Raw genomic sequence first — 26,167 nt, forward strand, 5'->3', positions numbered from 1 at the left:
AGCCAGAAGAGGCCTCAGCCTCAGGCCTTGAGGTCAGGAATGGAGGTGCCCCAGATTCGCTCTAGCCTTGGAGTGGCTGGAAGGAGAGGGGTTAGTGTCTGCCTCTAATGGTCTCTAGCTACTCACTGAAGCTATTGCTCTGTCTTCCAGTTTCAGCTCATACTACTGGGCAACCCACTGTGCATGTCTGGAGAGATTATCTCACAGGGGCCAAAGCTCATACGTCTTTAACAGGTCTAGATTCCTCTTGTCCATCCCTGTCTGGATTGTGTGGAATATGATGTGGCAGACAGCTGGTCAAGCAGAATGGGTTCAAGTCTTAGCTCGGGGTGTGATGTTGGGCAAATTGCTTAGGCTCTCTGAGCTGCAGTCTCTTAACATGGATTAGAAACGTCTTAAGCCCTGAGCACAGTGCCTAGCACAGAGTAGGTATTTAACAGATGGCAGCTCTTACAATAAATAAACATTGTTAAGCCCTGGAGTGAAAGGGGGCTGTCAGAGCCAGGCTGCAACCCACCCTGCACAGCCTCCTAGTTGCCGGGTGTCTTGTCATTTTTTTCTGGTGAGGCTGCCGATGTTCCCCTGAGGGGAGACCTGCTGGTTTGGTCCCTGTGGTCATAATTGCTGCCACTCATATTGGAAGAGGAAGCTCATAGCTCTGCAGCTTGGAAGGGGCAGTCATTTGAAAACAATCCACATCTCTTTAGGGAAAGGTCCTATCTCAGATTGAGTTTTTCTGTGGAGTTTAGCTGGCCCCAAAATGCATCCTATGGAGGCTAAGCAGCCAGCCTCCTCTGAGCAGCCTTGTGGTTGGCCGTTCTGCCCTCAGAGGTCTTGTTATCATAGCCTGGAGGTCATTTCCACACAGAAAAGGCCAAAGAGGAGAAGACAAGTCTGGGTCAAGCTTGAGGTGGGGAGAAGTAGGGTGGGTGGTGGGTGGCTATCACCTGTCAGCCTACAGGCCCCACTTAGAGCACCAAACACCAATCCTGCCAACCACAGCAAGGCCTACTGAACCGTGAGTTAAGCAAGATTTCTGGATCTTTTGAAAAATCCCAAGATCTGGACTCAGTGGACCCAAAGGCTCACTCAACAATAATCGACTGGAGCTGAGGAGCAGCCCCCTTTGGTGTAGGAGGGCAACAAGAGGAGTAGGAACAACACAGTCCATGATCTTAAGGAGCTCAGTGCCCAGGAGGCTAATGAGATCATCTTGAAGATAAGGGTGAGAAAGACTAGAGGTTTAAGATAATGACAAAGGATGATGAGAAAGATAGTAGTACCATGCAAAGAGGTTTAAAGGAGGCACCTGAGGCTCCCACTCCAGTCTGGGGGTGGCGGTGGGGAGTGGGATCAGAGAAACCTTCCTGGAGAATTTACTTATGAAGTAGGCCTCAAAGGATGCACTGGATTTTTTTTCCCATAATGAAAATAGCTTTATTTACATTTTTCTGATTATAAAGATAATACAAAAAAAATCAAGCAATATAAAATGGTATAAAAATTAAAAATAATGCAAAATTCCATCCTTAGAGGCAACCATAGATAACAATTCAATCAACATCCTTCTCATATAATTTTATATAAATGAGGATCATAGCCAATTCTTTACTGTGCTTTTTTGACTCAAAAAATATATAATAGCTTTCCATAGCAATGAATATAGCTATATTTCGTCTTCAATGGCTGTATAATATCTGCTTGTATGGTTGTACCATAATTCACTTAATCCCTTCCTGGTGGACCTTTTGTAAACAATACTATGATGAGCATCTTTGGATAGTCATCCTCGTGGACTTGGTTACTGGAAGCATCGAACGGGATCACACTGGCAAATGCCCTCCACCCCTATGTCTTTTAGTTACACGCCCATCCAGTGTGGAAGAATGTCTGTTTCAGAAGGGTATCATTCTGAGATAGATAATAAGAGACGGGGGCTGAAAAACAGTATTTCAGGCACAAAGACCAGCACTGACAAAGGCCACATAGAAGTGAGAAAGGAATGAGCATGTTTGGAATTAGATTCCAACATGAGGTGTCAGACATTCTTGTAAAGGTCTAGGAGATAAACAGGGAAAGGTGAGCTAGGGTCCCCTCACAGAAAGCTGTGAATGCCAGGTGCTAGAGTCTGCAAATGGAGAAAAATCATTCAACAGTTATCCATTTGACATCTGTTCTACAAGCCCAAACCTCTGCCAGGGGATATGGAGTTATAAAGACATTTGACCTCAGAAAACTGATAGTTTGGTAGAGAGGGCCAACATAAAATCACAACTGCTATCACAAGAAATTGGCAGGTGATGTATGCACCATTCCCAGGGCTCAAAATTCAGAGCTGGGTTGTTCTTACCCACTTCTAAATCTCAGCTTAGGCCTGACCTTGCCCAAACCCGGAGCAAAGAATCTTAGCCAGCATCTCCAAAGTGTACAGCTCAGGCATGTGCCAGCTACAGCAAAGCTGTGTGTCCTTCTCTGCTCCAGGATGGATCACTTTCCACTCCCGCATCCCTGCCCTCACCCCCCACCCCCCACACCACTGCTGCGTACTAGTGGGGAGAATCCCATGAACTTGGGACTCAATGCCCCATCCAAATCCATGATTTTCAACCTCATGTGGGCCCTAAGCATGCTCACCATCACCATCCTCTCTCTCAACACACCTCCTGGCCCCATCTTTTGCAGATTTCTGTCATTTTCTCTCCCTTTAAAGTGCATTTCTGCAAAGACATTCTTCGTTTTCTTTAGGATTCTATCATGCATTCAGAATGAATATCTTCTGGAAAGAGCTGAGAAGTTACAAATATTCGGATGTGACACTTCCTATCTTATTTCCACTTCTCTCATTTATACAGTCACTGAATATTTACATTGAGGACTGGGGTTCCTCCAGCTCTAAGTCTTCTTCATGGCTCCAGAGCTCAGAGATTCTTGAGGAAAGAACCCAAAGGGAAGCAGGGGAAGTAGAGACTCATTTCCACACCTCTACTCAAAACCACTTGACTCAAAATAAGTATCTATATGGAAATTTTAATTATCAAGCATCAACCCTTCACTCTTCTGCCATCCTTCCACCTACAATTTCTTTCCTGCAGCCTCAGCAGTGGGGGTCCCTCAGATCACAGTAACTCTATCCTCCTGTGCTCTCGAATGCATTTTCTCCCAGATGTGACTCTGATGGTTATTCTTTTTCTCCTCTGAATCTTACTATATGCTCAAGTCTGCTCCACCATTAGATAAAACAATGCCTCCTTTTACTACTTCCCCTACCTCTAACCCTGCCCTGCACCCCCAATCTGAGGAGGCTCTTAAAACAACAGTCAGTTCTCCCTGTCCCCACTGCTTCCACTCCCCTCTACTCCAAACTTATTTTGTCTCTCGTGTCACCATTTACCCCAACATCCAAGCATGAAACCATGCTAGCTCCAGCCCTCCTCCCTCTGGGCCTCTCTTCAAATCAGTAACCAGATCCCAATGGTTCAATCTTCACCTCCCGAACCTCTCCTCTCAGCTCTAACCCCCTTACTACTGCCCTCCTCAGCTCATGGATGGCCATGATGGCTGCTCCCCCTGCCTCCAGTCTCACACCTTCTGATATTTCTAAATCACAAATGTGACCGTGTTATTTCCTGCTTAACTCCTCCCAGCAGCGTTCCCACACTTACAGAGAAACATTCAAAATACTTCATGAGCGGTATCAGGCACTGAGAGGTCTGGCTCCTGCTCATCACTCTCCATGAGCCACCTCACTGACCTAACTACGGCCACACTGAGCCACTTACATTTCTCCAGATGTGTACCTTGCACTGCCTGACAGACAAGGGAGGCAGATTGGTCCCAGCAGAAGGAGCAAACACCTCTTCATCCTTTAAGAGCTGGTCCTTAAAACTGAGTGGAGAAGCATCGCATTCTCCATGAATTGCTCCCTCCTGAGTCCCTAGGTAGAATGGTTCCTTCTTCCCTTTGTGTTCCTATTATTCCCTTCACTAGATGGAATAAAACAAAGAAGCAATTTTAAAAATTAAGTCCCCCTGGAGAAGAGTTACCATAAATATGGAAAAAAGGGATCCCAATGATCCCAGCAGGCTAGCCTGGAAATATCAGTGTGAGTTCATGATTTTTAATACCTAATTTTTTATCCGTCATCTATTTCTATCTATCTCAAACTAATAATTTCTCAGCTTTATCTGCTGAGAGCCTACAAGTGATGGCACCCCAGTAGCCAGGAGCACATTCAGCATTCAGATCTTGGTTTCTAAATACCATTCTCCACTAAAAGGAATCAGGAGTTCAATGGAGAAATGGCTGAATTCAGAGCTGGAACACATTATGCCAGAACACATTATGCCAAAAAGGGGGGAAGTGCTCAAAAAAAATTATGGGGACACATCAAAAAGACAAAGAAGGCTACTAAAGTCTGGGAGAGTTTTGAGACTCAAAATAAATCAAAGCAATGGATTGTAACTTTGAGTAAAATAGAAATCAATGCATCTATATTGATGAACAGTAGATTAACATATGGGAAGAAGGGATGATTTTCTTTAGAAATAGAATGCTAACCAATAAATGTAGAAGGAATTATGTAGTTAGAAAATCACATTGGTCTATCTGATAGTAATAACTGATTCAGCAAGACTCATCATCAATTGGCACTATAACTAGTGGATGAGAGTTTAATGAGGAACAAAATATTTACATGATCTCAAAGTATTCCCCCACAAGTTACTGGTTAATTACAATGGAGAAAACTGGAAGACATCAACTTAACCAAGTGATCAAAGTTAAGGGGACCAACTGATATTATACGTCAAATGAAAATGCACTGACATATCACTTCTGTCATAGTCTGCCCAAGATGTAAAACTCTAATCTAATCATGTGGAAACAATCAGACAAACCCAAACTGATGCATATTCTACAAAATAAGTAGCCTGTATTCTTCAGAAATGTCAATGTCAAAAAGACAAAGAAAGGCTGAGGAATTCTTCAGATTAAAGAAGACCAAGGAGTCAACCAAATGTAACACATGATCCTGCACCAGGAAAAGAAGAATAGCTTTAAAGAACATTATTGGAGCAACTGATGAAATGTAAGTATGAGCCATGGATTAGATAACAGTATTACATGAATGTTAAACTTCCAGCTTTTGATAACTGTACTTATAAGTTATAACTTTTAAGAGAATGTCCTTGTTCTTGAAAAAATGCATACTGAAATTTTGGGGTAAAAGGACACAATGTCTGCAGTTTACTGTTAAACGATTCTGAAAAAAACAACATAAACAGAGAGAAAGCAAATGATAAAGGAAATGGGGTAAAACGTAAAACCCTCGGTAAATGTGGGTAAGTTATATGGGAGCTATTTGTAACATTCCTGCAACTTTTCTGTAAGTCTGAAATTATATTACAATTTTAAAAGTTATCAGAAAAATCAAGAATCCAACAACAAGGGATGAGTTAGAATTATGGTACAGTCTCTCCTTGGAAGCCTTAAAATTACAGAGCCTTACAAATAAAGTTTGTGAAGAGACATAACAATATAAAAAATGCTCATAACATATATACATGTTGAATGATAAAAGCAGGGTACAAAACATTTTATGGGTATATTGTTACAACTGTGTAAAAGTATATTTTAAAAGACTGCAAGGATACAATCAAAGGTGATAATAAGGATATGGTGGGGGGGATGTGTGTGCGTGTGTGAAGAGAGACTGTGTGACTTTTTCCAAAAAAATTAACTTGTTGAAAAATACACTTGCCAGCATTGGTACTTCCCCTGGTGTGAGGACAGTCAGTGTCCTGGAAATCAGTACTGTTTACTGGATTCTCTTGCCTCAGGCTTCTCTCCCCCAAGCCTTAACCACTCACCAAAGAGAACTGATAGAGCAGGTCCTGGAGCCCCTCAGGCAGGGGCATCTTTGGGGTGGTGGGTTCTGTTGTTGCTGAGTCTGGCAGGGGGCTGGGAATAGCAAAATTCCCATGACACGCAGTCTGCAAAGCCGGACCAGTGCAGCTTAAGCAGCTGTGGACATGGCTGAGGGGGGAACACAGCATGACTGATCTGAAGCCAGGGCCCCCCCTGGCCATAGCAGCTCAGAGACCAGTTTGAAGAGGTCAGTTGTGCTTACAACATTCAAGAGTAAGGGTGGGGGTGGGAGGGTCTTGCTAGAATGTTTCCTATGGGCACAAACAGTAAAGCTTCTTTGAAACTCAAAAGGTTTAGGGGCTCTTGAATTATCCTATCTAGAGGAAGAGGGCCAAGCTCTTGCATCGATGGGGGTAACACATTAGGTCCTTAACACCTTAACATGAACAAGTCTACTGCAGACCCATTTTAATGGTTGGCAAAAAGAGGTACAGAACTTTGCAATCAGAAGGCAAGACTCAGAGAGCCCTGGGCAACCTAGGGAAAAAGGGTAGGAATAAAATAGAAAGTCTGTCTCCTTTGCTGGAGAATATTATATATCATATAATAATAATATCCTAAAGAAGTAGGGATAAGAATTAAACAGATTAAGAAACCCTCACAACAGGCAGCTGAGGTTAAGTGCAGAAAAAAAGCCCCAGTTCCAGAGGGAAGCAGCAGCAACACTTGTGAACGCCTGTGGAAAAAAACTTACTATACATGGGCAACTTCTTGGCTAGTATTCCAGACCTGCTTCCCAATTGCTCCCAGCCTAAAGCAAAAACCACCACCATTCTGAGTCATGTAACCTGATTTTAAAATATTTTATTACATAATCTTTTCATGGCACCATCAGGAGTAACAGAAAACGTTATTCCCAGTTCCTAAACCACATCCTGAAAAATATACATTTGTATTTATATATTTATATCAATACCCCACCCCATTCTATAATTCCACCACCTATTGTAGGTCTTTTGCTTAAAGCAGGAAACTATTCTCTTAGGTAAGAAAATATATATGGAAGCTAAATGAAGTATGGTTAGTGACTGGGGACAGGTTGGTTGTGGGGGCAAGGTGGAAGGGGTTAAGTCCAGGCTAGGCAGAATGCATCACTGGGGTCCATCAGAGGTGGAGAAGGACATGTATAAAAAGGCAGCGTCAGGCATGTGGGCTCTGGTGTCCTTGGTCCGTTAGGAGATGGCCTTTGCCTCAGGAAGGAAGGCTTCCCAGTACTTTGCCAGCTGCAAAGAAGTGGGGACAGTAAGCAAGCACCCCCATCTAGTGGCAGAGCCTGAGTGTGGAAGGGGAGCGAGCAAGCCTGTCATGGTGCAACCCAAGTGCCTCAGCCACCCAAAGGCCTGCGGAGCAGATGTGGAAGCTGAGGCTGAGTGAGGAAATGACTGAGCTGAGAGCAGAACCCGTGACAGAATGGCTAGGCAGCCCTCCCCCCACCAATCCACCCCCACTCCCAGACTGAGGGAAGCATCAGTTTTGAACCCCAAATTCAAGGGCCGTCTCTAAAGACAGTCTTGGATCCACTCTGGAGATAGTATCCCTGCAGAGGCTACAGTTTTGCCCAGCTCAGTTAGTGCCTCACAATGGGGGCCACTGTTCCAGGTACTGACTGTGGCCTCGCCTCAAGGGGGTTAGGTGATACCACAGGGCGGCCACTCAAAGGCTAAAAAGTACAGGGAGAGAAGACACAGGTTTCATTTCAAAAACTAAGTCATCATAGGATTAGTGCAGCAGAGCTGGGTTTCTCTGCTTAGGAAAAAACCCTCTTGGATGCTCCATCTTAGAGCAGCAGGGCCTACTTTCAATTATTGACTATATCAGGTCCCAGCCCCTCAGAAGCAGAACCAGCCCACCCTGTCATCAAAACCCCAAGTAGGCAGCTGACCTTTGGAGCAGGCAGTAGAGGAGAAAGGTCATCATACTCACATACCTGCTGCTGTGAATACAGAAGTGTCTCAAGGTACTTGATCACGTGGTTTTTGAAGTCCTTGGATTTCTCTTTCTATAGGAGATAGGATTCTATACTGACCACCTAGACAGTTGCTCCTTCCCTTCTTGATGGGATGGTGTTGTTTATGATGACCAAGGCTGAACATCACCTCAGAAAGTAGAACCCGCAGCTGGCTGGCTACAATTCCAGCCAAATAGCCTCTCCCAAGCCTTGCAAGGCTTTCTTAGAGGGCAGGGGTGGAAGAAGGGAGGAAAAAGGATAGGGAATTGGAGGGTATATGGCAGTCGCAAGCTTTGTTTTGTGTCTAACTGTTCTGGTCCAACAAGTATAGGACAGTCAATGCCTCATACACACACACACGCACACGCACACGCACACGTACACACATACCAGAGAAGGCCTCACTTGCTCATAACTGCCAAGTCACTGGAACTTCCATTTGTCTCTCTACCCAACAGACTTGGACAAAACCAACAATACTACTAAAACAGGCACTGCACACTAAGTGAGAGGCAGGATCTTCTCTCTCACCTCAAACCGTATCACTTCTTTTCGGACCACTGTTGAAATTCTTTCAAAGTCCCTTTCATACTGAGTCACTCGAGACTCCCACTGGAATACAGAGCAAAGAAGGGGTCATTTAATATTATGGTTTCATTATTAAACCTTTAGACTTGCATACCAATTCTAAATATGAGAGCTCAATTGATCATTAAGTCTGTCAGTCCCTCTGGCTAAGATCAGATGTCATAATGGAATTTGGTACTTAAGTCAGAGTCCACCCAACAGTCACTTTAGGGCTGGCCAGAACATAGATATTGCTGCCCCAGGCAAAGCATGGTCTCCAAGAAAGCCCTGGTACTCCAGCAGCCTCTGGTTTAGGTACTCAGCAGCAGGGCTGGGAACCCCAGAGAACCCCCGTGGGGCATATCTGAATTACCTAGGGAGATTTTTAAAGATTCATGCCAGGACTCCACCCTCAGATTCTCATTTGGCAAATCATTCCCAGAGGCCTCCCCAGCAGCTACAGCCCTTTAGATTCAATAAGGTTTCCTACCTGCTGTGCAGTTCCAAGCATCTGGTTAGGATGAGATCAGGGCTCATTCAGGAGCCAGTAGCATAGCCATGTTGGGCTGTCTTGGAGGACTCACCTCTGCAATCTCATCCTTGGCTTGTTGCAACTTGTCAGGCTTGTTGGCCCACAGCAGCCGAGCCTCAGCCTCCCGCTTCTTCTGCAGTGTTGCCTGAGCATCCTGCCAACGCTGCCATGTCTTCATGCGTTGGTCAAAGGCAGCCTGTGGTGGTTAGGAAAAGGGAGAGCACAACCAGCCCTTCAGAAGCTCTGTTGGCTCTGCCCCAGAGGGAGGATCTCCTGCCAGCTGTGCCAGGGAAGGACTGAGCAGGTTCTGCAGCCATGAGTTAGTGTACCACTGGAAAGTTTAATGTCTAAAAGGACAAGCTTGGGTAAGGTTCCTCTTCAAGCCTCCATCTGGCCAGTACCAAGCTGCTTCATGTTACTCCTAGGGGTGAATAGCTGGGAGTACAGTAGGTGGCCTGACACCAATGCTCAAAACTATGGCTTCCAAACTGCCTCCCTCAGATCAGGCAGCCCCACAAATCTGAACATTTTTTCTGAGTGTGTACCACAGACCAAGAGGTAGTATACAGTAGAATGAAACATACACAGTCCCAGTTTCATGGAGGTTATAATCTAATAAAAGAAATCATTAGTAATTAGAAATAAATAATTACAACAGTGCAGAGTACTAAGAAAACAGACACGGCAATATAACATCAAACTGGGACTTTGGTTAGCCTGCGAGATGTCAGAGAAGGCCAATCGGAGGAAGCAACCTTTAAACCAATACCCAAATAGCATACAGGATTAGCTTAACAGAGCTTTAAATAAACACTTAAAACCACCATGGGGACACACAGCTTTTATTCCAGCCATATTCACCTGCCCTAGGCTATCAAAGGCTTCCAAGTAGCTCCTCAAAGTCTACCTACTGGTTTTCCCTATGTCTCAACCACAATCACTATTTCCAGGAAATACACTTGTAGGCCTAACTAAACCATCACAGCTCCTTCCTTCCCACTTGCTTTTGTTTCCAGAGGCAGCCTGGTTCAAAGATCTGGGCCTGAAGTCAGCTGACCTACAGAGCCCTCCCAGCCCTGTTCCATTTGCTTCTCTTCCCTGCAAAAGTTCTTTGTATGTTTTCTAGGTCTCCTTAGGGCAGGTCTTTATGAAACTTGAACCTTAAGAGTGCAAGGCCACCAAATTTACCTTCCTTAGCAATGTTGCTCCTGCTCCTGTGCAATTTCTTAACACCTCAGTGTCAAAGGATTAGGTAAAGGGTGACCTCATATCCAAGTAAGAGTCAAGCCTACATTGAGCTAACTGGGTCAGCAAAGAGCGGAAAAAAAACATCTCCTCATCTCTCCAATCCCAGCACCAGCTCATGATCTTGACGTGGACAGGTGAAAGGTCTCTGAGAGAAGGCCAGCTTGCAGCTCTGTGCTCTAAGGCATGCTTTCCCAGGCCCAGCATAACAGAGCTCTAGGCTAGGCTTCCCTCACCCCTGTACATACCAGCTCACGCTGCACATACCTGGCTCACCTTGCCTGGAGGTCATATCCAAAAAGTTTGTTCTCCAGAAAAGACCCCAAACAATGCTACTCTCTGAGAGCTTCCCCTAGAGAGAGCTCCTCTCTGGAATGGCTCTCCAGTCTAAGAAGATTGACCAGTTCTAAGAATTCCACAGCAGGTTATTTTTCAAGCGTCTTTTCACTCTGGATTTAGCAGCAAACCGAACAGCAGAGAGAGGATAATAAGTAATCTCATAGATTGTATTGAGCAATTCACCATGGAGGAAATGAGCCCTGGAAGCAGCTCAGCTCTTGACACAACGCAGGAGCTCCCTGGTAGGGATATGGGGCAGGGGTGGGGCATGGGATCTGCTCCACCTCAGGGGTTCACACATCCTGGTCCCAAGCCCAATGAGGGGCAGACTCTGGCCCCAAGCCGAATCAAGGGCAGACTCTGGCCCTTTAGGGCAGGTGCCAGGCTTCCTCTTGGCTCTTTCCTCTGTCTTAGAGACGCTATACAAGAGCTAATACCACTACCCAGTCAGCTTCCTTGGCTGCTCTGACAGCTCATGGAAAACCAGATGCCTGTGGTCATCAGGAGAAAAGGTGAGGTGCTTGACCCTAGGGCCAAGCTGTGGTGTTGTTACCACCGTGGTCAGCATAGCACATGAAGGGCTTTGGTGACAGGCTCTCTCAGCCCCCTGGCCACATTCCTCCATTCAATGCCAAGCCAGTTACATGTAGTCACCTGACTGCCCACATTAGAGACACAAGTGGAAGCCAGCAAGAGCTCTCACAAGAGCAAAGTCACTGCTCACTGTTAAAGAGGCAAAGACAAAGGATTAAGGAAGTCACTGCTCCAGGGGGCTAAAACAGCAGATCTGTAATAAAGCCTTGTGAAGACAGGATCACTGAGGGCACCATTCAGCTTTAATATTAAGGGGAACCTATATGGAAATTCAAGAGGGATCTTTTCTCCAAATGCCTCCAGGAAAATGACTGTGGACCTCAAAGGCTCAGTGAGCTAGGTAGGAGTTAAACGCATTCTTTTGTTTACAGGATACCTTCTCTCCTAGGAGTAGAAAAGGTTATACCTATTTACTAGCTGTAATGGGATGAAACTTTCTTGGGAACAGGGAGAGCAAAGAAAAGATGAATTAAAATTGAAAGGAGGAGAAAGAGGGAAGGAAAGAAAAGCTTACTCGGACTATGGCCAGGAGGCGAATGTAGTCACTCAGGAGCTCGGCAAGGAGGAAGAAGTCATTGTTGGCCTGTTCCTGGTGGAGCTGTTCAATTTTTTCTTCCACCTCAGCGAGCTGGGAGAGTGCCCGTGACAATGCCGTGTTGTCCTCTGAGCTCCCGAGCATGGCTAGACTCTTTGCAAACTGGGCTGTGTTAAGCGCTAGCTCTGGAAGGAGGGAAAGACAGCAGAGGCACATCTGATCTCACAAAGAAACAGGATAAGGCAGCTGGCACTGCATGGCATGTATTAACAATGCTCCCACCTGCATGACTGGCAACTCAGGGCTCAGCAACCTAGTCACTTAGGCCACAATTAACTGTATTCAGAAACTGAGGGGAGTGCAGCGTGGTCACAAGGAACAGAAGGAAGAGGAACCTGCTGTCTTCAGTTTTACTAGGTTAGGCCTACCTGGAAGAAATAGCTCCAACTTTCCTGGAGAACCAATGGCCAGTTAATACAAATGGGCAAAAGTAATGATTCTTAGTTTTATGCCAAAGCTCATGATCTGGAGCCTGTCATCGTGACAACAGATATATGTATACACTGCATAGTCTTGTATATTCTTGAGCAGGGGTTCGCAAACTGTTTCTGTAAAGGGCAAGATGGTAAATGTTTTAGGTTTTGTAGACCACATATGGTCTCTGTCACATATTCTTTTCTTTTCCCCCACACTTTTTAAAAATATAAAAATCATTCTTAGCTCATGGCAATAGGCCCCAAGACCAAATCAGGCCTGGGTTAGGACTAGTTTGCCAACCCCTTATATTGGCCTCATGCTACTGGTCTTCTGCCTGTTTAGATTTCTGATTATCAGCATGTTTAAGGCAGAAGGAAAACTTGATAAATCTCACTAACTCTTAAGGAAATCTCACCAAAGAAGGGTAAAGAAGGGTTAGGAGATATAAATGGTTTCCCTGCATTTACATATTGCTTGTTTGCCCATCTAGCTAAAGCTAAATGGGTATAAGCCATAAACTCAAATCAAAACAACAGAATCTGATGTACCAGGCCAGGCTGTACCCACCTAGCAAGCACAGTGCCATGGTGGCTGCAGTCATGTCTCCTACCAGGAAATGCAGTGCATATCTTTTGGTCAGAATACCAAGGACCAAGTGGGCTGGGAATTTCAACTTGAATGGCTAAGATGTTTGGGGACAGCATGCCCTCCCATCTGTAGCTCATCACAGACGTGCATCAATTTCCCCCAGCTCCAGGTGCATTTCAGAGGTTGTTACCTTTCCTATGGTTGACAAGAGTTTCTACAACAGCATGCAGTTTCCGTAAGCGCTGCTCCTCACACTCTACCTCCTGGAGCTTCTCCTCAAACCACTGAAACACACAAGCCCAGAGATTTAATGGAGGTAATGTTACTCCTGTAGGTGCAGAGCTTAAGTTTTCCTTAGCAGTTTATAAAAAGGGGGACTGCATTACCTTATAAAAAAGGCTATAATCTCAGAAATTTCAGGACTCCTCAGGACTTGTGACCCACAAGCCTGAGGGGCAAAGGGGTTCTGAGAGGCACAGGGCTACTCACTATGTCTGATTCATTCATCTTGATGGTCATTTTGCTAACTGCATCTGTGGCTTTGTTGAACATCTTGAGGAGACCAGCACCACTCAATGTCTGGGTACCCACGGCACGTGGCAGCTATAAGACCAAGAAGACGGGGATGGCAAGTTATCTGCTGCCCTTATTTTAGGTTCAGAAGAATTAGGATCCATCAGAAGGCATGCCCAAAACTTGTTCAATAAATTATTTGAACTGTAGATTGTTTTTTTCAAAGGCAGTTAGATGAATCCAAACAAGCATGTATAGAAGGATAGATCAAAGGGCCATGTTAAACAGAAACAGCAAAATTTTCAGCTTTTGATATTGTGCACATGAAGAAAGTAGACTCTGAGTATCATGTGGCCAGGTGACCTCATATTGAGATTTTCTGCCCACCAGGCATGAACTGCTTAAATACCAAGCATACTTCTATTAAAAGTCAAAAGTTTCTTTGGATCAGCCTACTCTGCACATAGTTGGACTTAACAGGTCTTGAGAGACTTGTGCTGTAATTCCATTATGGTTTTCCTCAGTGAACAAAGATCTAAGGACAGGAACATTATTTATTTAGATTGAGACTTCTTTTAGGGATGACCCAGATAAACCAAGAATACCAAATATTTGAAAACAATTTTATTGGACAAATCTTACCACTTCTTTCCTAATGCCTGAAAGGAATGCTGAGGAGTCTGTCTGTACACTATCCATGATGAAAACTTGGATTTTAGTGTTCAGGACTCAAGGGCAGTGGTTCTCAACTAGGGGCCACTTTGCTTCCTAAGGGACATTTGGCATTGTCTGGGGACATCTCAGGGGAAGGAGTACTACTGGCATCTAACAGGTAGACACCATGGATGTTGCTGAATGTCCTACAGTGCACAGGCCAATCCTTCATAACAAAGAATTATCCAGCTCAAAGTGGCAAGAGTGCCTCTGTGGACAAATTCTGCTCTAGGGGTATGAGGTAGGGATGAAAGGGTAGAAAGGAAGAATGGATTTAGAAATGCCCAGAGGATGAATTAAAAGAGTTTAAGCATTTTTTAATGAAAAAATGTCATTTTGGAAAAAAAAAAATCCCACACACTTGGTACCATTTTCTCCATTAGAGAAAAGTATATTATATGCAAATTAAAGAAAAATGTAAAAATAAAAACAAAATAATGAACAATCTGAAAAAGAACCAAGAAAACAATTTCATTTACAATGGCATCTAAAAGAATAAATTACCTAGGAATAAATTTAATCAAGGAGGTGAAAGACTTGTACACTGAAAACTACAAAACATGGCTGAAAGAAAATTAAAAAAGACTTAAATAAATAGAAAGACATACCATGTTCATGGATTGGAATATATTACTGTCAAGATATCAGTACTGCCTAAAGCAATCCATAAATTCAAAACAGTTCTATCAAAATTCCAGCTGCCTTTTTTGCAGAAATGGAAAAGCTGATTCTTAAATTCATATGGTTTTCCAAGGATCCTGAATAGCCAAAATAATCGTGAAAAATAAGGACAAAGTTGGAAGACTCACACTTTTAGAAAGCTACAGTGTGGTACTGGCATAAGGACAGATGCATAGACCAAAGGAATAGAACTGAGAATCCAGATAAATCCACATATCTATAACCAGTTGATTCTCAACAAAGGCACTAAGTCCATACAATGGGGAAAGGATACTCTCTTCAACAAATGGTGCTAGGACAACTGGAAATTCACATGCAAAAAAATGAATGTGGAACCCTACCTTTAACCACATACAAAAATGAGTTAAAATGGATCAAAATTTTTAATATAAAAGCCAATAATATAAAACTTTTACACAGGGAATTATCTTCAGAACCTTGTAATAGGCAATGGATTTTTAGATTTTACACCGAAAGCACAAGCAAGAAAAAATAGATAAAATGAACTTCATCAAAATTTTAAAAAAATCTGGGCAGAAGACATTTTCAAGAAAGTGAAAAGACTACCTATAGAATGAGAGAAAATATTTGGAAGCCATATATCTGATGAGCATTTAATATCAAGAATATATAAAGAACTCTTACAACTCAGTAACAAAAAGACAAACAACCCAATTAAAAAATGAGCCAAGGATTTGAATAGATGTTGCTCCAAAGAAGATATTCAAATGGCCAATAAGTATATAAAAAGATGCTCATTATCATTAGCCATTAGAGAAATGCAAATTAAAACTACAATGAGATACCACCTCAAACCCACTAGGATGGCTATAATTTAAAAAGCTGAAAATAACAAGCATTGGAGAGGTGCAGAAAAGCACGAATGCTTGTACATTGTTGGTAGGACCTGAAATGGTGCAGCCACTGTGGAAAACAGCCTGATCGTTCCTCAGAAAGTTAATTCTACTTCTAGGTGTATACCCAAAAGAACTGAAAACAGGGACTTGGACAGCTATTTGTACACCAGCGTTCACTGCAGCACTACTGACAACAGTCAAAAGGTGGAAGCAATCATGTCCATTGACAGATGAATGGTTAAACAAAATGTGGTATATTCACACAGTGGAATATTATTCAGCCATAAAAAGAAGTGAAGGGCTGATATGTGCTACAACATGGATGAATCTCGAAGACATCATGTTGCGTGACGTCAGCCAAACATAAAAGGGCAAATATTGTATTTCTCTTATATGAAATACTTACAGTAAGGAAATTCATAGAGACAGAAAGTAGAATAGAGGGAAGCAGGGGTGGGAAGAGAGAGAAATGGGGATTTATTGCTAAATGAGTATGAGATTTAGTTTGGAATAATGAAAATAGTACGGAAAGAGTGGTGAAAGTTATAAAGTATTGTCACTGTACTTAACATCAAAGAATTGTCCACTTAAAATGATTTTTATGTTATGTATATTTTACCATAACTCAAAATAATTTAAAAAAATAACACTTCAAGGACAGATGTATATTAAGAGAGAAGAGAACAAGCTGTTAGCAGCTATGAATAATTCAAAAAGTTTCCACAGCACAGGAAAACCAGTTGTGTAGGGGTAGAAAGATTTTCTCTCTGGCTTCAGGAGAAAGAGAAGCCATTTTCTTTATGCCTTTCACAAACTCCTTTTTTCAAATTATAATTTAAATTATAAGTACTGGGTAGTGATGGTTATCCAACTGTATGCATTTGTTGACACTCACAGAACTCACTAAAATGCATAAATTTTACTATATGTAAATTATAACTTAATAAACTTGATTTTCAAAAAATACTGGGGAAGGGGAATTCATGGAGCATACAGGTACACATATTCTTCAAAATGCATCAAGCACAACACTTAATATAGGTACATTTTATTGCATGTAAATTATACCCCAATAAAGTTGATTTAAAAATTTTAAAAATAGTCCTGCCCTGTCACTTATTTCCTTGTATTTTTCTTTCCTATGAGATAAAAACATTGCTTTATTCCATTGTTTCTTTGATCCTTAGAGATTTACATTTTTCTATAGCTGACATCTATACGTGTCGCATGTTTCACTTTCTTAATTCTTTTAACATTTGCTTTGATGTACTATCATTTCTGTATATTTTCTGTTTATGATAAGAATAAAGTATTTGTTTTATTGATATTTTTATTTAATCCTCCTCATGTTAGCAATTGGTCTTGTCTCCAATTTTTCACAATCATGAATAGCCTATGCATAGCCTGTAAAAAAACTGCCCGCTTTATTCAATGCTTTTGCTACAGGGCAATTCTGAGGTCTACGGTAAGTGGTTTTTAACCAATGCCCCTCAGCTCCTGGCACAAAATTAGGCATTCAATTTGAACCAAATAGTAACCTATGAAAGACATGCCACGGACTTGCCAAATGGACCACTGTGCTGATCCAGTCACACAGAACTAGGTTGCAATTTTTTAAAATGCAATTTTTTTGAGATATATTCACATACCATATAATCATCCAAAGTGTACAATCAATTGTTCACTGTATCATCACATAGTTGTGCATTCATCACCATAATCAATTTTTCGAACATTTTCATTACCCCCCCAAAAAAGTATAAGGATAAAAATAAAAATAAAAGTAAAAAAGAACACCAAAATATCTCATACTCCTTTTTCCCCCTATTATTCATTTACTTTTTGTTCCCCTTTTTTTCTACTCATTTGTCCATACACTGGAAAAAGGGAGTGTGAGCCACAAGGTTTTCACAGTCACACTGTTATACGATCGTCTTCAAGAATCAAGGATACTGGATTGCAATTCAACAGTTTCAGGTATTTAGTAGGTTGCAATTTGACCTTTAAAACCAGTTGCTTTTGACTACAGGCAAGGAACTTCTTTTATATTAAAGGCTGAAAAATACTTGTCAATCTTAGGGACTCACAAATAAGACAGACTTTGGTACAAGAATATATACATGTTAAGTTCTAAAACATTTTAATTTCACTAGGGGCAAATACAAATTATGAAATTCAGTTTGTAGAATACTAACCTCTTCTTTTTCCAAGAACTCCCTGACATCAGGGTCCTGTAACATCGTAGGATGATTCACAATCCTCTGAAGGTACCTAAAGTTAAGCAATTATCCGTTTAGTTAATATGGCCTCACAAGGTTTTGGGCATCATACAATTTTGATAGGCACAGCATGTCTTTTATTACTTGAAAATGTCCTCAGACAAGGAACTTAAGTAGGTCCCTGCTTGTAAGCATATTGGAGTTCATATTCACATTTCCAAAAAGGGACAGAAAAATAACTGATCAGAGAAAGACTTCAGAGCTATTTATATTTGATTGTCCAAGGAGAATACGATTGCCCATTCAGGATGGGGAAAGATAAAAAAGGTAATCTGTTCCTAATTGGAACTCAGGAAAAGTTAGAGTTAATATGTAGCTAGGAATCTTTAATTCACCCAAGTTTCACCTCTATTCACTTGAGCAAATATCTCATAATTAAATCTGTTTCAGTTTCCCACTTGTTTTCATATTTTTCAGGAAAATGGTTATAGCATATGACACCTTTCTAGAGCAGCCCTCCGTTTTTCAAGAAATTCTGCAGAAGAAGAATCTTCCTTCCCAACTTTCACTTTTGTCATTCCTGGAATAAAATTTAAAGAGCAAAAATAATCATAAATCAGCATATAAAGGATAAATGGGGGAGGGGGGAGGGCACTATAAAACACTGCTTAAGGCTACTTCTACCTCATGGGCAGGAATGAACAAAAGGTCCTTTACATGACAATCATTTTTTTACCTAGCCTCTAAATGCTGAAGATTCTAAACTCTGGGACTTGCAGAACATAACATTTTCTAAAAGGGTGCCATGGGACTCTTGAGTAGAGATTAGCAAACAACAATTGATAGTGATGGAAAGCCCCTCTCCCCAACCAAATTAGTACATTTTCATATGGAGGGGACAGTAATCATTTAAGACTCCTGGATACCAATTCAAAAAATACCAAAATACTCTCCAGGCTGAAACCAGAGCTTCCTATTGCACCCAAGGAAAGACAACATGTCAAAACATGGTAAAGATTTCTCTTGACACAAGTGATTTATAGGAAAACACTAGAGATGTCTCTCTTTTCCAAACCACAAGATTCTACACTGTTAATAGAAGTAGTCTCATATAGTAAGCAGTAATTATATTAAAGAAACAAAAAATGCAAAGGAAAAAATCCAAGTGGAATCAAAGACCATAGCCTTACCTATTAGACTTTTCTCAGGTGGAGGAGGGACAATGAAGCCATTCTGAGAGTGTTTCTCTGAAAGCTTCTCATAAAGACCCAGAAAATCACTGAATCTTCTTTTCACTGCAAACTGTTTACTTCTGAATATTGGTAAGCTCGTCTTGGGGGACAGAAAAAACACAAGGCTATTTCATTCCAAATAAGAGATGAATGAGTATCTCAAAAGCCATTCGGCTGACTTCAAAGGAATCCATTTCCCAGATCCCTGCCCTTTAAGCACTTGACAAATAACTTTCTTCAAGGCAGAGCTTCTTAAACTTTTTTGAGCTAAAGCCCCTTTTGGAAGCCCAGAAAAGCCATCTCAGAATAATGATTTTTTTTTTTTTTTTTTTTTTTTTTTTTTTTTTTTTTTTTTTTTTTTTAATCATCATTTTATTGAGATATATTCACATACCACGCAGTCATACAAAACAAATTGTACTTTCGATTGTTTACAGTACCATTACATAGTTGTACAGAATAATGATTTTTAAATGCATACATAAAATACAAGGGATTGCAAAGGCAACCAATTAAATGCAAATACAGTTTCATCCCCAGTTAAAAACCCTTGCTCTAAAGGAAAAAGATATTGAATTCTAGCTTTATGGTCACCCATAACCCAATCATCCTGCACTGACTTATTAAGGGTATTAGCTGCTGGAATTAAAGTGGCCAAACTAAAGACAGACTAAGCTGTGCTTTTAAAGGGGATGAAATGAAATGTTTAAACTGCAGACCCCTTAACCTCTGAAGTATAACAGGAGCTACAGCTCATAGGAGGCAGGCCAACAAGTAGGAGAGAGACAATACAAAGGAAACGTCTAGTAAAAAAGACATGGCCTATATCATGATGACAGATGATTTTATACTCACCAGATAGGTAAAGTTTATGATTGGCCTTGCCAAGTGTTGGCAAGGAAGTGAATCAATGGGAATTTTTACACAATGCCGATGGGAGTATGAATTGGTACAAAGACTTCAGAAAACAGTTTGCATTCCTTGGGAGGTTCAACAATTGTACTATCTATGACCCAAGAAAATTACTCCCAGTCACATACCCCAGATAAACCCTTCTATGTGTGCACTAGAAGACATGTGCGAGAATGTTTTGTTATTACAAAAACTGGAAATAAGACAAATGTTTATGAAAAACATTTGGAAAAATATATTCTGGTATATTCACACAAAGTTCTAACTACAACTACATATAGCATGAGTAGGTCTAAAAAACAATGCTAAGTTAAGAAAGCACTATTTCCAGCTTGATGCCATTTTTACGAAACTCAAAAGCAAAGCACAACAGTATATTGTTTAGGGATACATATGTGAAGATTTTTAATAAAGGAAATGTGAGACAACTTACAAAAGTTGTCTCTAAGGTATGAGGCAGGGGATGCGATGGGGCACACACAGGTGGATGCTATGTTAGTGATCTTAAGACCCATGGTTAAGTACAGGGTTCCTATTTGGAATGATGGAAATGTGTCGGTAATGGATGGTGGGGATGTAATTAACAGCACTGAAATATATATCTGAATGTGGTTACAAGGGGAAATGTTAGGTTGTGTACATGGTAATAAACTTCTTTTTTTTAAATCCATGGACCTGCACTATACAGTGAACCCTAAGATAAACCATGAACTATAGTTAATAGTACAATTATAAAAATGTGCTGTCATCACTTGTAACAAATGCTCCACCATCAATGCACAGTGTTAATAATAGGACGGTACATGGGAATCCTGTATTTTATGCATGATTATTTTGTAAACCTACAACTTCTCTAATAAAATGTTTTTAATTAAAAGAATTTTAAAAATTAAAAAAAAAAGATTGCTAGTAGGTTTGTGGCTTCATTTTATTATGCTTCATAATTTATATGACATCTTATAAGTTTCATATGCATTAATATTAAATAAAAAAGGAAGACCAGCCCTAAACAGCAAACTGTTAGACAAAGTATTAAAAGAAGCTCTGTATATGAAATCTCAGAACTAAGGACTTTTAAACAGGTGATTAACTCAGTTTGGGGCAATCTACTAACCTAGCTCTAAGTCATATAGTTCCTAAGAGGAATGGGACTGTATCTGTCTTAATAAAACTCACAAAGTTACATACTGAAGTATTAGCTCTCTAGAAGAAAGTTAGAAAGGCTCAGTCTAGAATACCCACCCACATGAGGTTACCAAGGGAGTGGAGGCTTGCTCCACCTTGAATAAACATGAAGGAAGATGCTGGCAAGGAAACTAAAAGGATACCCAAAGCAATAACAATGATGATCTTCTTGGTGTGAGCATCCAAGACTCTTAAGGGTCACTTAGACTCACTTAGCATCAGGAGGGCCACCTAGACTCACCTGTGTTGTCACTTTGTAGGCTACATAGGCATTCATACCATCTCCTGTGGGAGAACAAAAAGGCAGGAAAGGATTATTCTGTAAACCAAAGCAGTGCTAATCTAACTACATTTAAGCAGGAACCATAAACCACAGGAGCCCATATATAAGAAGGGATACTTGTTTCATCTCCAAGTTTTATATTCTACCCTAAAATCTAGTTCCTCCTTTGCTTCAGGGTCATTTTGCTGCATACCATGCCCCCGCAGATGTTGGCTGGGCCCCAGTTTGAGTCAGACAAGAGAGTCAGCCCCCTGTTTCAAAGCCAGGCTCCATTTACATCCTCCACAAAGCAGCACTGGATACTGACAATCCATCAGTTGTTACCATGCCAATATTTGGGCTGGTTACTCACATCTGTCCAAAACCAAACAATTCTCTTGCTGTATAAAGCAAAAGGAGGAGAAGGAAGCAACTGATCTAAAAGGAAACAAGTGGTTCTACCCTAGGCTAGCTCTGGGCTCAGTTTGCTCTTTCAGAGATACCACTGAGGCCCTCTCCATTGGTGCTGGGGACACTGACCTCTCTGATCTAGCATGTTCACTCAGAGCAAAGGGCCTGACAGAAAGACACTTTGGCTGTCTGATGTCATGCAGTCTTCCTTTCCTGAAGGAATTATTTTTTGGAAAAAGCTTTTGACTGCTACATACTTTAGGATTCAAGCCACTGTTTTTCTCTAAGGTATTGTCCTGACCTAGACCACTTAGGAAGATAAAGGCACCACTGACTCCCTGAACACTGAAAAGACATACATTGGAATCTGGATAAACACAGCTCCAGTGCTGGGCTATAGAGTTCCATTGCTGGTTTTGTTCCTTACCTCCCCACCCCACCCCCCCCCCCCCCCCCCCCCCCCCCCCCCCCCCCCCCCCCCCGATTCCAAGCCTCACCAAACAGGAAAACCTGTTACAAACAATTACTAGCTGCTTAAGCACCTGAACTGTTGTGGAGCGAGGGGGTGGGGAAGGAAGAGGCAGTACTGGATCAGTGGGATAAAATATTGCAACCAGGTTTCAAGAGATGGCTGGAAATGACTACTTTATAAGGTACACAGAGAAGGTAGAGATAATAGAATAAAGGGCTTGCCTTATCTCCCTCTCCAACCTCACCAAAACACTGTATAATGAAAATTGTAAGCTAAGCTTTAGAAATTACTTTATTCTCCTCTAAACCATTTATACTACATTGCCTAATACTACTAAAGATGTTTACCACTGATGAAAGGAAAAAATCTAAATTTATATTCAAAATTTCATTCACATTAGAATATCATAGTTAATTGACCAAAAGGTCAATCCCATAATTTAGTCCCTGCAATTATGGAAAAATCTAAGTGCCAACATGCATAAAACAGAGCAGCAAAGCTGGATCTTCAGATATTTTGTCTGCATGTCAGTTATTTATCAAGACAACGTGTGTGAAAGGGGACAAACTTGTGTGTACCTACAAAGCAAACAAGGTCTGGAAATGGACTAATAATATTGCAGCCTTGAAGTTTACAGAAATTTCCCAAATAATTTCAGAGGAATTGAAGACAACATATGCAAATTATCAAGGCTCTACAAAGAATATCTTGGTAGAAGTAGGATTCTAATCTATTTAGGTGTGTAAGACAATGAGAAGCACATGCTGAATCAACAGCCTACGCAAAGACGTATTCTTGTCATTATTAGTCCTTGAACATGAAAATGGTTTAGGTAGCTGGCATCTTGGCATCAACACAGCTGGGAATCTAGACTTTGGTATGATGAAAACTTATTACCTAAGATTGATTTGTGTTTAAATAAATCTGATCTGTGGGATATCTTAATTATTCCCTCTCTTGGTTTAAACATCATGACTTGTTAAATATTAAAATAATTAGTATTAATTATTTATTATCGGTCTTACTCCACCAAGGATTTAAAGCAACTATTATCTGTTCATAATCAATATGTTTATAGGATATCCATAAATACTAGAAAGGCAAGAAAAATTTCTAGACTTGTAATGATCCAAAGTTCTGGTCCAGGCTCAACTATGGACCATGCTGTGCCTGAACAGGAAAGCTACTTCAGTGGAAAAAAAGAAAAATCAACAGTTCAACAACAAACCATTTTGGCATAAGTCCAATTAGACTGCATAAATTCTAGTTCCTAGTTTAGAATAAAGAGAAGCTTGGGAATTACATTTTCCTCTAATTAACAACACCCCTGTTTAGGTCCTGCATAGCCTTGTCTGTAAAGGACAATACTGGAACAAGGAAAGTCAAGGCCTACAGTTCTCTGTTCATTAATAATCCTCAAATTCTTGGGATTGGGGACACCTTCCTGAAAATCCAAGCTCTGGCCAAAGTTTAGTATTGTGCTTTTTAAAAAATCTAATTTGACCAAAATTCAACCTGGGTCCCTTAGTCTCTTATCCGTGAAAGAGAGACTCAGACTTTCCCACCTCATCAGAACAGCGAGAGTACGTGACAAATAATATGTAACAAGAATTTCAAACTTCTTAAAGGAAAAGTTCAGTTCAGTACTCCAAAATTTTAGAACATGTTTTTAGGGTGCTTAAATTGAATTTACAATCTCAAAAGGAAATAAAATGGTCTCATCAACTCTGTGGGAGAAGGCAACATTTAGGTTTTTAAAAAAGAATTCTAATAGTGTTCAATGTCTCTGATTTTTCTTCCTAAAGCCCAGAAAAGCTTAAATAAAGTACTGGGTAATTGCTGTTTCTGGCCTTAGCAGCATAGCAAGGGATATAACTTTACAGGAAAGATAATGATGAAGTACTCCATGTTGACTGGCTCGCTTTGGAGGTAAAAATCCAGAAATGAGCTAACTATGTTTTCCACAGCCATAGCCTAACAACACTAGGAGTCCCAAGAGTGCTCACCTATCTTCTCAGGATCAGTTATACCAACTGTCAAATCAAATTGGTCCTCCTGTTCTTCTTCCTCTAGCTTTTAAAAGAAAAGACAAATCATGAGAGTTGATACAAAAAAAGGCTATCAATTTTATCCTTCATTAACCTTACGTCAATATGATTAAATCAAGATGGATCATTTCATGTACCAACAATCCAACAATGAGTAATTCCAATGAACCAACTCCCATGATTTTAAGCTGGGAGCCAGTTCAAAGGTCGTTGTTACATCTATTCCCTTAAAACATTATTTGATCACACACTGAATAGCTACTGGATTCTGGAAGACTTGCCTCTTTCAGGCTAAGGAGGGAATCTGGAGAGACTAAACTCCTGAATATGGGAGCTTAGTGACCATTAAATGCCTTTATGCATCCTCTGGGCAATAGATATTCTATCCATAAAAGAGTCTTTTATTGGATTCTGGCTGTCCATTAACCATAATGGTCTTCTTCAAGAGTCAGATTTTTTCATAGTTCATACTCAACTGACCTTCAGACTGGCAGCATGCAGTCCTAAAATTCCAAAAGAAACAAGACCAACAGTACAGATTCTCACCTCCTCATAGCTTGGCTGGGACTTAGAAGAATTTGTGGCTTCCTGTGAAGGAAGAGAAACAAGCATTTTGGCCGGCACCTTCTTCTGATTATTTTGTGTGCTGTCCAGGGATAGCTCCACTGTGGCATCTAAAAAGAGTTAATATTTTAAAACCAAGGTCAATAGTGGGTCTCTGGCTGAACTTCAATTCTATAAGCCAAGAGATTTACAAAAATGATAGTAACCACTTTCAATATTTAGATTTTCTCAGACTATGAGAGTAAGAATCATGAAATTTTTACTTGGTTAAAAGGGGAGAGGGTAAGGGAAGTGTCCTTCTAGCACAGACTTAGTAACAACCCCTCTCCTTTCCAAATACAACTACTTGGCTACCTTTTCCTATCTAGAATTCAGGTTAGAACCTAAAATAAACAAAAAAGACTACACAGTCAAAATAAGTATGATTTATTTTACTCTTAAGAGTATTCTTTTATGACTTTTTATGAATATAATTTATTCTTGTTATAACTTTTAAAAAAAATAAGTTTGGTTATCTGCTTTTACAAACCAGTATGACAGAGGAGGCAGGTACACTGACAGCAAAAACTGACATCAAATGAAAAGTGAAGAAAACTATAAGCTAGAAAAAAACGGATCCAAGATATAAACAGTGATATTTGAGAAAGGGCACTGTTTACCACATTTGAGGACAGCACTGTTATTTTAGCATAGCTTAAGAACTGTTCATAAATATGGTTTTAGATCTTCCTGCAAAGATTTAATTATGTTTTCATATATGCTGTCCAAGGCAGGGGGGAGACATAATATTTGAAAATCTTTCTAATCAAAACAGTTAAAAAAAATAGTGCTTAAGAGCCACATTTTGTCACTCTGAGAAAAATTCATTGAGCAGAGTGACTCATTCCCCAAGTGTTCCAGAGAGGGAACTTTCAAATAGCATTACATGCCATTTTTAGGCATTAAATTTCTTTAGGCAAACAAAATGAATATACTCAGAACTTAGAACAATGAAGCTACAAGTTCAAAACCTGAACAGTTCAAACTTTGTTCTTTTTAAGAAAGAAAAACATAAATATCCATTTAGGTTTGGTCTGATCATTAGGTATTCAATTTTAGCCTTAAGGAATTCAAAGAAAGATGTTTCTTTTTCTTTTTTAGATTTTCATTTGGAACTAAGATGAAACCAGAACACGGAGTCTTTTAGGCATAACCAGATCCTATCAGTGTTCTGACCAATAAATGTGAATCATGTCTGCAAACAAGGCTGCATCACTGTTAGAAATGGAATCTGATCCCTATCAGGAAAAGGAGAAGCAGTAATATAATTTGACCTCAAGTGAGACTATAAAAGAAAAAAAGTATATA

The 26,167-nt window shown here is 40.6% G+C and overlaps 1 protein-coding gene across 1 annotated transcript in view; it reads right to left on the reverse strand.

Annotated features, from left to right (window-relative positions):
• Positions 1-6,709: 6,709 nt before the first annotated feature.
• The window catches only part of SNX1 (sorting nexin 1), a 34,009-nt gene continuing 14,551 nt past the window's right edge, over positions 6,710-26,167 (reverse strand). The window contains exons 3-15 of the mRNA XM_037833733.1: positions 24,803-24,930; positions 24,215-24,281; positions 21,305-21,348; positions 18,925-19,066; positions 18,236-18,314; positions 17,711-17,786; positions 13,240-13,353; positions 12,941-13,034; positions 11,665-11,870; positions 9,025-9,168; positions 8,405-8,485; positions 7,853-7,924; positions 6,710-7,148 (exon numbers count right to left, since the gene is read on the reverse strand). Coding sequence (XP_037689661.1) covers positions 7,098-7,148; positions 7,853-7,924; positions 8,405-8,485; positions 9,025-9,168; positions 11,665-11,870; positions 12,941-13,034; positions 13,240-13,353; positions 17,711-17,786; positions 18,236-18,314; positions 18,925-19,066; positions 21,305-21,348; positions 24,215-24,281; positions 24,803-24,930 — 1,298 coding nt within the window. The 3' untranslated portion in view covers positions 6,710-7,097. The remainder of the gene's footprint in view (positions 7,149-7,852; positions 7,925-8,404; positions 8,486-9,024; positions 9,169-11,664; positions 11,871-12,940; positions 13,035-13,239; positions 13,354-17,710; positions 17,787-18,235; positions 18,315-18,924; positions 19,067-21,304; positions 21,349-24,214; positions 24,282-24,802; positions 24,931-26,167) is intronic.

The sequence above is a fragment of the Choloepus didactylus genome, chromosome 4 (genome assembly GCF_015220235.1).
Source record: "Choloepus didactylus isolate mChoDid1 chromosome 4, mChoDid1.pri, whole genome shotgun sequence".
NCBI lineage: Eukaryota > Metazoa > Chordata > Mammalia > Pilosa > Megalonychidae > Choloepus > Choloepus didactylus.